Genomic DNA, 12,309 nt, shown 5'->3' with positions numbered 1-12,309 from the left:
ACTGTATATCTGAGTTCCTGGAGCCAGAGCTTTAGACTTCAGCTTCTTCTTTCTTATTTTAACTTGAAAATATAGGAAAAAAAAATAATGTTGGGGTGTAAAGATCTCTCCCCCTAGTTGTGTGACCCAGGGCATTTAACTTGGTCTCTGAAACCCTTTTCACTCCTGGGGGTTGGGGATAACCATACAAACTCACAGAGTTTTTGTGATAGTTAGATGGCCTCACATGTTAACTGCTTGGCATTGCGCCTGCCATAGAGTACACTTTGTCAGATGGCACTTTTCCTCCTCACTCCCCTTTCCCTGAGGAAGCCAGGGAAATGTCTGTGTCTTCGTGGCACTTGAATGATTTTCTCTTCTGGATTTTTTCTTTTACTTGCAGAAAGTCAGAAACATGGCCCTGGATGATGTTGTGATCCTGAATGTGGACACCAACACCCTGGAAACCCCCTTTGATGACCTCCAGAGCCTCCCAAATGATGTGGTGGGTAATGAGCTCTTGAGTTCTGACTCCTGGGAGCTCCACATGTTCATGTGGCTGTGAACATGCCTTTGGGGAGGAGAAGGGGTAGAGACCGCTGCGGTTTTCCTGTGGCCTATGAACCACAGTTCTGTTATGACCCCTGGGACCTTTGTCTCAGTTAGGGAAGTTGGGAGGTGGTTCACTTTTTTAGTTTTGTATTGCTCTCATAACCCTCACCTGAAGTGACCCTAGGGTCTAGACAGCCTCTCTTCCTGGTGAGTCAGGGGGTCTTGCCATCCCCATTGCCACTGCCGTGTCCAGAGAACAGAACAACCTCCCCAGGTAACCCCAGCAAAGGCAGACAGAAGGGCTTCAGTGTGAGCAATCTGGGGCCCTTCAAGCCTACATTTTTCCCTTGTGCCATCGTCAAACCCAGCCATTTCCCATGTGGTAGAGTATCTGCTGCCGGTGTTCTGAATGTGGCTCCACGTGCCCTAAATCTATTTTTACCTAGTTACCACAGGACTAGACAGAAGGTGGGCCTATTTAGGGGAAAGCACCTGGCTGCTGCATTTGCCACACTGACACCTGACCATGCACCCGTCTCGCATCGCCACTCAGAGCTGCCTTACGGGTGGCTATTCGAAGTAGACCCAGTCTCCCCCATCATCCATACAAAGGAGGAGGATTGGGGTTCCTCAGAAGTGCAGGCCTAATGTTTGTGGTTTAGGTCCGTGACTCTGCTTGAGAGAAAGTGTACAAAGTCACGCTGGCTTCCAGACTGGAAGGGGTGGGTGCTCCTAACCGCGTGCACCATGCAGGTCTGGGTTCACATGGTGGCCGGTGGGCACTGCCCTGCATCCCTGCCAGGAGTCCCAGTGGTCTGGGAGAGGTTGCTGCTTGTTGATGAATGGTTGGCAGCAGGGTTCAGACTCCTCTGCTGTTAACTCACTGCGAGGTTTTGGGGGGTCATTTGTAAGGATGAGTTCCTTGCACCATAGTTGAACAGGGGTACAATTCACTGACTTCTACATGCTAAACACTCATCATTGACCTTCCATTTACGCGTCACACCTCTTGGAAAGTATTTGTCTTATCCTTACTTTACCCGCAGAGCTAAAAAGAAGGGGAGCCATAGAAGTGAACCCAGCTCTGTCACTCCAGAGCCACTGGCCCCAGCACCCCTCTAGGTGCCCTCTGCATCTGGGGTCTCATTCAGTTGGCATCCTAGCTCCATGGAGTAGGTGAGGAAGAAAAGATGCTCGAGGGGCACATGTCTTGCCACCAACCGTAAGGCTGGTGAGGGCAGAGCTGTGGTTGGAGCCTAGTATGGATGACGCCCAGCCCGTGCTGCCACCACTTTGTGTGTGTGGCCCCCTGAGGCAGAGAGAGATGACAGCATAGGAAAAATGAAAATGCCAGCCCTGTGAGGTTTGCTGTTGATCAGGACAGGGTATGTGGTTGGTGTCTTTGGACTTCTTGGCTGTAATTTGAGTTCTTTTGATCCAAGGAATTTGAGGTTTCTATTCCGCTTCCCTTTCAGTGGAAAAGTCCTCTCTTTAAGTCATGGATGTCTTAAGTATGGACCTTGTAGTTACTGAGCAAATGTAGAACATAAACCTGGGGTATCTGAGGTACAAGGAATGGCTGAGAGCCCCAGGCAGCTGGGGATGAGTGACTGATGGCTCAGAAACCATGGAGTGGACCACTTGTCCCTCAGGCAGTGCTCTGACCCGGTGCTGCACTTCGAATAGCAAAGACAAAGCAGATCTAGTCCTTTCCTTCAAAGAGCATATTCCACTAGGGGAAACAAACATGTGAATTACATATATCTTAAGGTATAGCATATTAGAGGCCCAAAGAAAATAAGAATCAGACACAGAATTGCCCAGGGGGAGGGTAACAGACACCTCCTGAAGATGCCACATTCCAAGATGCCTTTTAAATGATCGGGGAACCAAATCTTTGGTTCCTGATCAAAAGAACAACTGTGAGCAAGTCGTTTTCTCTTGCGGGGCTTCAGTTTCCCATTCTTAAAAGAGGAGTACTAGGCCTATCATTAGATTGTCATGGCAAGTAAATGAGATTGTGGTGTTCATCAGATGCTTGGCACCATGTTCACATCTTGTAAGTGTATGATAAATGGTACCTGCATTTGTGTTTAATAAGATCACTGTCAATAAGTATAGGCGAAGTTGGTTGATTCCCTCCTTATCCTAACAGTTCTCAGCCTGCATGAAAAGGACCTCCCATTTACAAGGTGGTTTGTGAAGGGTCCTACAGCAGTGGTTTCCAGAATGGGGCTCTAGACTCATCAAAGACTCCAATATAGTCATGAGTGATCCGTACAGTAGACTGTGATGCAGTGGGATTCATAGATCTGGTTCATAGATTTGATTTTTTTTTTTAATGAGAAAACGAGTTTTATTGTTTTTAAAGCTCTTTGTAGTGGATGTCGATGGTCACCTGCCATACTTGTTCCAGCCAACAAAGTTTAGCCATCAGCATACAAAGCCACTGGGGTGACTGTGCTTTGCCACTGGTACTGATAACTTCTTGTTTCAGTTCACCTGCAATGACCTTGCCCTCCAAGTCTCAGATCTGGATGCTGGGCCTGTGGCAGCAGAGCCAGTAGCAGTTGGGACTGAAGCACTGGGCACTCAACCATCTAGTGTTGAAAGGTGCTTGCCCTCCTTGAGGCTGTGTGAGCTGTCAAGTCCTTGAGAGGGAGAAATCTCATCCAGCACACCTTTGTCCTCTGCGCGTGGTACAGAACTGTGTCCTTTCAATGATTCAGTATGTCCAGTTGACCTAACCATCTCCCCTTTTGTCAAAGCTGCTTGTTTACTGCAGCTGGCAGATTGTGCTTCTTAAAGTTTCTCAAATTGTCTTCGCCATCCATCCCAAACACCACCTAATCCAAGCTCTTATTCCTCTCCCACACTGTTTGCAGCAGCCTCGGAACTGGTTCTTCAGATGCCAACCCTTCTTACTCTTGTACCAGAGAGCCCTTTCTAAAACATTAATTTAACTTTATTTCCTCCAACTGAAAACCATTTCATCAATGAACACAATTTTAAGAACAAAAAACAACTTTTGAAAACAAAAATAATCCTTCTATAACTTCCCAGTTCCTATAGATTTGAGAGGCAGGTTTCTTTTGTTGGTTTTGGAATAAGATAGACCTTTGTTTAGATTCTGGCTTCTTCACTTACTTATCATATGATCTTGGGCAAAATTATGTAAGCTCTCTGAGGCTTAGTTTCCTTATAAGGTGGTTGTGAGAATTAAATGTAATGAACATAATATGTATAAAGTTCTGTAGGTGGAGTCAGCGATGATGAATTATGGATGTGAATGATGGTCACCATGGTATGCAAGGCCCTCCTTTTTGATAGGATCCTCCCATTTTTTTCCCCATAACTTTAGCTCTTTCCTCTCCCTACTTCAAACCCTATGTTATAGGTGTTTGGAATTAATAATTCTCCCAAGTTTACATGTTGTTTCATTACTATATACTTTGCATACAGTTTCTTTTGTCCCGAATGTTCTATTCCATCTGTCCGTCTCTATTCATTTTATAAGACTTAGGCTAAATGTAAGGTTGTAAAAACCTTCTCTGACCTCTAAGTAGATTTGACTGTACCTTTCTCTTTGTTCTCAGAAGCCCCTGTATTACTTACAAAATTATACTTACCAGCCAGCAATATACATTTCTGGCTTTCCCTTTTAATTGTGAGTTCTTTGAGGGCAGGAATCAAGTTTTATTCATCTTTGTTTCTGAGGGATGTAGCAACCATTGAATAGATAGATGGAAGGATGGAAGGGACATATGGATTGGGTTATTTTGGTAGATGAAATCTTGCAAAACATGGCATCCATGCTGGAAATTTTATTAAAAGAGGCCTTTGTTCTGCTTCTAGCCACAATGGAATAATTGGAACTGAATTTCTCCTCCCTCCATTTACAAATAAAACTCTGGGCAAATATGAAAACAACTGTTTTCACATATTGGACAGCAGGCAGTGCAGGAATATAATCCCTGAGAGAAAGGAAGCAATTGAGATGAAGCCTCTGGTCCTCGTGGCTTTCTGCCTTGAAGCATTTTCTAGATTCTGTTGCTAGAGGGGACTCCCCAGTGAAGCACAACAGTCTTGCTGAACCAAGGGGTTAGACATCTGAGTTTGAGGGGGAGGTGGTTTAAATTTGTGGGTCGGAGTACCAGATACAAGGGAGCTACTCAGCAAAAAAAATCTTAACTGAGTCCTCTTGAGTCATCTGCTGTAGACAGATCTGCCCATGTGTAGAGGGGAGCTTCCACAGAGTAGGAGTCATTCACGCTCTAGCCAGCCAAAGTAAGGAGAGCTTGTTGATCACTCAGGCAATCATTAGAGACCCCAGAGGCCATGTCCTGGTGGAGTAGTCTAAATTAGCTCTAGAATAAAGGTAATTTTAGCCCTGCCCTCATATAGCTTAAAAATCAAGCCTTGAGGAGCATAAGACAGGGCTTGAGTGATGCTGGTAATGTGCTGGGTTTTGATCTGAGTGCCAGGTACATGACCAAGAATTTATCAAGCAGGACATGAGTGATATGTGTACTTTTGTCTATGTATGTATGTTAAACTTCAGTAAAAAGTTTTAAATAAAACCATTTCTTTTTAAAACTTATCAGGATCAACCTGATATACAGGAAAATGAACCTGTCAAAATAAACTTCTACCCACTTTTAACAGAGACTAAAAATCTAACACCCAACAATGTAACATTCATAGTATCTAGCATCCTATCAAAAAATACTAGACATATTGAGAATCAGAAATGATGTAATCTATAACCAAGACAAAATATAGTTAATAGAAACAAACTAAAAAATGACAGATATGATGGAATTAGCAGATGAGAACCTTAAGGTAGACATTATAAAAGTTATAAGTATGCTCATCATTTTGAAGAAAGACTTGAACTGAATTAGGAGAGAAATGGAAGATATAAAAAGAAAGAAAGGGAATATCTAGAGCTGAAAAATATAATAACCTGGAATAAAATTTTCACTGATGGGATTAAAGGATATTAGACACTCAAGCACAAGTGATCAATGAACTTGAAGACATAGCAATAAAAACTATCCATTATGAAGCATAGAAAGGAAAAGACTGAAAAAGCATGGAAAGTAAAAAGAACCTCGAGGAGCCATTAGTGTAATATCAAGAGGACTAACATATGTGTAATTAGAGAACTAGAAGGAGAAGAAGGAGGAGAGGGACAGAAAAAAATATTTAATGAGATTATGGGCATTCTTTTTTTTTTCTATATTAATGAAAACAGTAAACTCAGAGTTTCAGGAAGCTCAATGAATCTTAAGCCTAATAGACTCAAACAAAACCACACAAAAGTGTATCATGATAACAAGTGATACAAAGAAAAGTTTAACATTAGCTAAAGAAAAAAGATACATTATATAAAAGAAAGAATTGATGACAGAAGACTTCTTGTAAGAAACAGCATGAACCAGAAGAGAATGGAATGATACTTCTGAAGTAACGAAGAAAATGTTTGTCAACCTCAAAGTCTATATCCAGGGAAAATATCCGTCTAAAATAAAGGCAAAATTTAAAACTTCTTCAGACAAATAAAAGCGAGAGAAGTCATTGTCAGCAGACCTGCACTGTAAGAAACGTTAAAGGAGGTTCTTCACATGGGAGAGTAATGATACCATAGAAAAACTTGGACAGTGAGGAGTGAAGAGTACCAGAAGTAGTAAATATGTGAGACTCTTTTCTCATTTTTAATTTCTATAAAAGATAATAGAATATTTAAAGTTAATAATATCTGTGTTTTATGTGCTATACGTGAAAGTAAAATATATGAACTCAGTAGCATAAAGGACAGGTAGAGAATGGAAGTATACTGTGCTAAGGTTCTTAAATTCTATATAAAGTAGTATAATATTATTTGAAAGTATACTATTAAAAATGTGTATTGTAAACCTTAGAGGACCCACTAAGGAAAAAAAATGAAACAGTGATATATAGCTAAATAAGCCAATAATATGAAGATCCAAAAGATTTGGCGAGGGTCGGGGGTAGATAAAGGAACCAAACACAGATGGAGCAAATAGAAAAGTTAGCAAGATGATAGACTTATCCAACCTTACTGATTATTACATTAAATGTGCATGGTCTAAATAATCCACTTATTGGAAGATATTAAATTACTCTTTAAAAGACTCAATTATATGCTATCTATGAGAATTCCACTGTAAATATAGAGTCAGATAGATGAAAAGTAAAATAGAAAACATATACCATACAAACACTAATAAAGAGAATTGGTAGGGGAGAAGAGACAAATCTCCCTTATAGAATATTTCTAAATAATATCTGTAGATACTATCCTGTTTAGAAGAAAGAGTTTAATCTCCATCTCCCCACCCCACCCCGACCCACAAGCACACACTTACACATTTAAGTGTGGGCTGGACTTAGTGACTCACTTTCAAAAACTAAAATATGTGAAGGGAAAAAGAGAACTTTAGTGGAGAAATGGCAGAAACTACCTTAACCAAGTGATGTCATGTGAATATTGTGTAACTCTGATATTACGTGATGAAGAGGATAGGTCACCTTTGTGATATTCTTTCCAGAAACCCAGTCAAATCATGACAGAACCTTCAGATAAATGCAAATTTAGGGACCTTCTGTCAGGTACTTCTCAAAACTATCAAGGCCAGGGACTTGCCTGGCAGTCTAGTGGTTAAGACTCTGTACTTCTGCTGCAGGTGGAACTAAAATCCCACATGCTGCACAGTTCAGAACAAAGTAAATAAATAAACTATCAAGGTCATAAAAACATAGGAAAGACTGGGGAGCCATCACAGACCAGAGGAGACCAAAGGGGCATGACAATAAAATACGGTGTGGAATTCTGAATTGGATCCTAGGTTAGAAAAGACACACTCATGGAAAACCTGGTGAACTCACAACATGGTGTGGAGTTCAGTTAGTAATAATATACCAGTGTCAGTTTCTTAGTCTCAACATGGGCCATGGTAATGTGAGATATGGGAAACAGAAATTGGGCATGGGCAATCTCTCCATTATCACTGCAACTTTACTGTGAGAGGAAAAAAAGGAATTAAGGAAATATTAGGAACAACTTGATGCCTATAATTTTGAAAAATTGGATGAAATGAACAAATACACTGAAATACACAAGTTATATAAAGTGACTGAAGAAGGAATAGAAAATATGAAAATATTACTGTTTCTATTAAAGAAATTTGTAGTTAAAACTTTCCCCACAAAGAAAACTCCAGGCCCAGATAGCTTCACTGATTGATTCTATCATATCTTTAAGGATACATCTTACACTAACATTTTCAGAAAACAGGAAAGGAACACCTTCCACCTTACTGTTTGAGGTCAGCATTACCCTGACATGAAAATCAAAGAAAAGAAAGCTATTGACCAATATACCTAATAAATATAGATGTAAAAATCTTTAACAAAATATTAGCAAATTGAATGTAACAGTGTATGAAAAGGACAGTATATCATGATCAAATGTGTACAGACTGGTTAAATATTTGAAAATAAATCAGTGTAATTTATCATATCAACAGACTGAAAAAGGAAAGCGGTATCAAAACATAAGCCCCCCCCCCAAAAAAAAGGATTTTAGGAAAAATTAAATATCTGTCCTTGATAAAAGCTCTTAGCAAACTTAAGTATCCTCATTGTGATAAAGAGCATGTAGGAAGAACTTACCACTAACATCATACTTAGTGTGAAAGACAATGCTTTACACTTGAGAATGAGAACAAAAAAAGGGTGTCTGCCCATTTCTGTTCAAAATTGTACTGAGTTTCTAACCATTCACTAAGAAAAGTAAAAGAAATAAAAGCACTGAAGATTAGAAAGAAGGGAAAAATTGTCTTTACTCAGACAGCATGATCGTGTATATGGAAAATCCTGAAGGGGGGAATCTCATAAATTTAGCAAAGGTACAGGATAAGGTTAGTGTACAAAACCAACTGTATTTCTATATAGTAGCAATGAGCAATTGAAAATGAAATATTTTAAAGTACCATTTAAAATAGCATACAAAACACAAAATACTTAGGAATAAATTTAACAAAATATGTGCAAGATTTGTATACTGAAAGCTATAAAACATTTCTGAGAAAATAATTTAAAAGATCTAAACAAATGGAAAGATATTCCACTTTTTGGACTGGAAGACTCAATATTTTTAAGATGTTAATTTTCCCTAAATTGATCTATAGATTCAATGTAATCCCAGCCCAAATTCCAGATGGCTTAAAAAAGAAAAAACAGCTAAAGCTGATTCTAAAATGTACATGAATATGCGAAAGATCTAGAATAGCCAAAACAATGTTGAAAAAGAACAAAGTTGTAGGACTTGAATTACCTACTTTTAGGACTTACAATAAAGTTATAGTGAATGTAGATCAACACTGTAGGTAAAAAGAGTTCAATAGAACAGAATAAATAGTTCAGAATTAGACCCAAACATAAGTGGTTTAATGATCGTCAATAAATATGCCAAGATAATTCAACTGAGAAAGGATAGTTTTCTTCAACAAATGCTACTGGAAGAACTGGATATCTATGTGCGGAAAAAATGAACATTGACTTTTACCTCATGCAAATATTAGCCCAAAATGGTTGTAGACCTAACCTTAGAGGCAAAAACTGTAAAATGAATAGAGGAAAATACAGGGGGAAATCTTCATGAACTTGAGGCAGGCAAAGTTTCCTTAGTCAAGACAAAGCACACTTCATAAAAGAAGTCATAATTGAACCTCATAAAAAGTAAAAAATGATTCTATTCAAAAGTCACCATTTTAAGAACAAAGGGGCAAGCCACAGACTGAGAGAAAATACTCTTGATACTTATATCTGCAAAAGGACTTTTTCCCCGGAATAAAGAACCCTTAAACCGAATAAGACAACGGCGCAGTTAAAAAGTAGGCAAAAGACTTGCTTAACAATAAAAGATATTCAAATGGCCAATAAGCACAGGGAAAGATGCTCTGTGAGGGTGTTACTTAATATCACAAGGAAGGTACTGGTATGGCTAAAATAAAAAGACAGTGCATTTCTTAAAAATGAGTATCTTAAACAATTGTTTACCATGTGACCAAGTAATTCCAATCTCAGGTATTTACCCAAGAAAATGAAAACTTATGTGCACACTAACACATGTATGTGAATGTATTTTAACCACTTTGTTCATAATCACCAAAAACTGGAAGCATTCCAAATGTCCATCAACTGGTAGAGGACAGTGGTATGCCTGTAAAATGAAATGCTACTTGGCAATCAAAAGAAACTTGAGTACCATCCAGCAAAATGGGTGACTCTCACATTATGCCAAGTGAAATAATCCTTTTATTTAACATTTAGGAATAGGCAAAACTATCAAGAGAGAAATCAAACTAGTGGTTGTCAGGAGCGGAGGGGAGGAGGAGGAGCTGAGTATAAAGGGGTACAAAGGAAATTTGGGGGATGATGAAACTGTTCTATATCTTGATTGTGTGGATGGTTATATGGCTATATATATCTTTCAAAATTCATAAAACTAGGCATTGAAAGTGGTAAGTTTTACTGTAAGTAAATCATGCCTGACTTTTAAAAAATGTTTTAAAGGCTGACAATAACAGCTCTTAGCAAAGATGTAGAACAACTGATCTGAAACTTTCATCACTGGTGGTGGAAGCATAAAATGGTACAATCCTTGGAAAGCAGTTTGGCAGTTTTCTTTGAAGTTAAATGTATACCAACAGTATAACCCAATCATTCCTTTCCTAGGTTTTTATCCATCATTTTATAAATGAACATGTATAATCCAAATAGATTTGTACATGAGTGTTTATAGCAACTTTATTCATGGTAAAGAGTACCTGGTAATATCCCTAATGTCCATCAGCTACTAGATGGATAAACAATGTTTTATCCCTATCTTTCACTGCATGAGTCATTATTCATTATAACATACTTGTGATACTCAAAGCAATGTGGATAAATCTTGAGTATATTACACTGAGGAAAAAAAGCCATACATTTGAGAATATACTGTATGATTTCCTGTGTATAAAATCTAAAAGAGATAAAACTAGTCTATAGTGGGTGAAAGCAGGCCAGCAGTTACCCTGGCCTGAGATGGAGAATGCAGGAACTGATTGAAAGGGCACCAAAGAGCATTTTGAGGTGAAGGGAATGTTCTGTTTTTTGATTGTGGTGATGGTTACACAGATATATATATTTGTCAAAACTCATTGAATTGTGCCCTTTAAATGTATGCATTCTACTGTATATTAGTTATGACTTGATACAGTAAATTTTAAAAAGGAAGAGGACTTAGAAATTAATTTTTTAAGTTCTAACATTGAGTAGCTTTCAGAACAGCTCTGCTGATTTTCACATGATTTATGAACGTGGGTCAGGGGTAACTTTGGAGACAGGATGGCTTTGGCTTTCTACTAGTTACCTAGACAATTTAGTCTTAAATTTTTTAATCCTATCTCAGTTAGTTTTTTGTACCTTAAAAAAAAAAAAAAGGAATTTGGCAAGGTTAACACTGTTGTACTGTGGTGGGATCATGAAACTTGCAGATGTATTGCTTTCACTGACAATATTGTATTGTTACCTAGCTGTGGATTTGGGGGAAGGAATATGGCAAGGATAGTCCATCTTTAATGATGTCAAGGCCTGTGTATAGACTTCACGTTCATCTCAAGCCCATGTGGATGCTGAGAACAGAAACATCATGTCCCTCCCTCTACAGCCATTTAACTAAACACTCTTCATGTTTCCCTCTTAAAATTTAAAGAGCACCTCTTGTTCCTTCAAGAGTGTTAAGTGTATGCTGTTTAGCCAATGGATAGTTTGTAGGGCTTTTAAAAAGCTTGGTAAAAGAGAGCTCAAACTCTTCCAGGCTTCCAGTGATGTGGACATACCACACTTTATCACTGATTTCCCAGAGCTCAGTCAGGGCCATTATATTCTTTGGCCTGAAACTCACAGGTTTTTCTGTATGCATGAGTATATGAAGACCCTTACCATCTGATACACTCTCCTTTCTTTTACTTCATGCTTTCTATAACCTGGATGATGCTCTTCTAAATCAGGCTTTCGTGTGTGATGATATATGTAATAGGACATTAAAGTACGTATTCCCTTTTGACTGTATGTATTCTACTTTCAAGATTTTTTTCTGACAGATACTTCTAAATGGAGAAAGCCACCTTACCAAATAACATTATGTTAACTCAAATTGGAAACAACCTTAATATCCAAAATTAAGGGGAGTATTTAAGGTGATTTATTCCACTGCTGTTCCATACAGTCACTAAAAAATGATGAGGATGAAGAATGTGGGCAACACAGGAAATGCTAAGGATACAATTCAGTGAAAAAAAAGCAGAATATTGAATGATATCTGTACTATAACTATAGTGAAAAAAAAAAAAAACCACCCAGATACTCAGAAGTAAAAGATTTTTTTAAAAAACTTTCAACTTATCAACAGTGGTATATTAGGGTAGTAAAGTTATGAGTTAACATTTTCTAAATTTTCTGTGATATCATTATTACTAGTTGTATGATGGAAAAATCATCTTTCCTCCTGTCTCCTGAAACACTTGAATCTTGGCTTTTGGCTTTATGGTTTGCATGTCTTCAGGACTGTAGTTTCTCTTTCTTTTCCATATTCTTTGGATTAAAAAAAATCACAAATGATTTAATGTTGCATATTAAATCACTTAAACTTCTTGTTGTTTCTTAGTGGAATTTTGGAGGGATATCCAAGAGGTTTCTAAGTCT

General features: G+C 38.3%; 1 protein-coding gene across 4 annotated transcripts in view; it reads left to right on the top strand.

Moving 5' to 3' along the window:
- DENND1A (DENN domain containing 1A) overlaps positions 1–12,309 on the top strand; it is a 541,554-nt gene that overhangs the window by 354,224 nt on the left and 175,021 nt on the right. For all 4 annotated transcript variants that reach the window (XM_018055748.1, XM_018055746.1, XM_018055747.1 and 1 more), the window contains exon 12: positions 383–484. In XM_018055748.1, coding sequence (XP_017911237.1) covers positions 383–484 — 102 coding nt within the window. The remainder of the gene's footprint in view (positions 1–382; positions 485–12,309) is intronic.

This window comes from Capra hircus, chromosome 11, assembly GCF_001704415.2.
Source record: "Capra hircus breed San Clemente chromosome 11, ASM170441v1, whole genome shotgun sequence".
Taxonomy (NCBI): domain Eukaryota; kingdom Metazoa; phylum Chordata; class Mammalia; order Artiodactyla; family Bovidae; genus Capra; species Capra hircus.
This window is presented reverse-complemented; position numbering and strand designations above follow the sequence as displayed.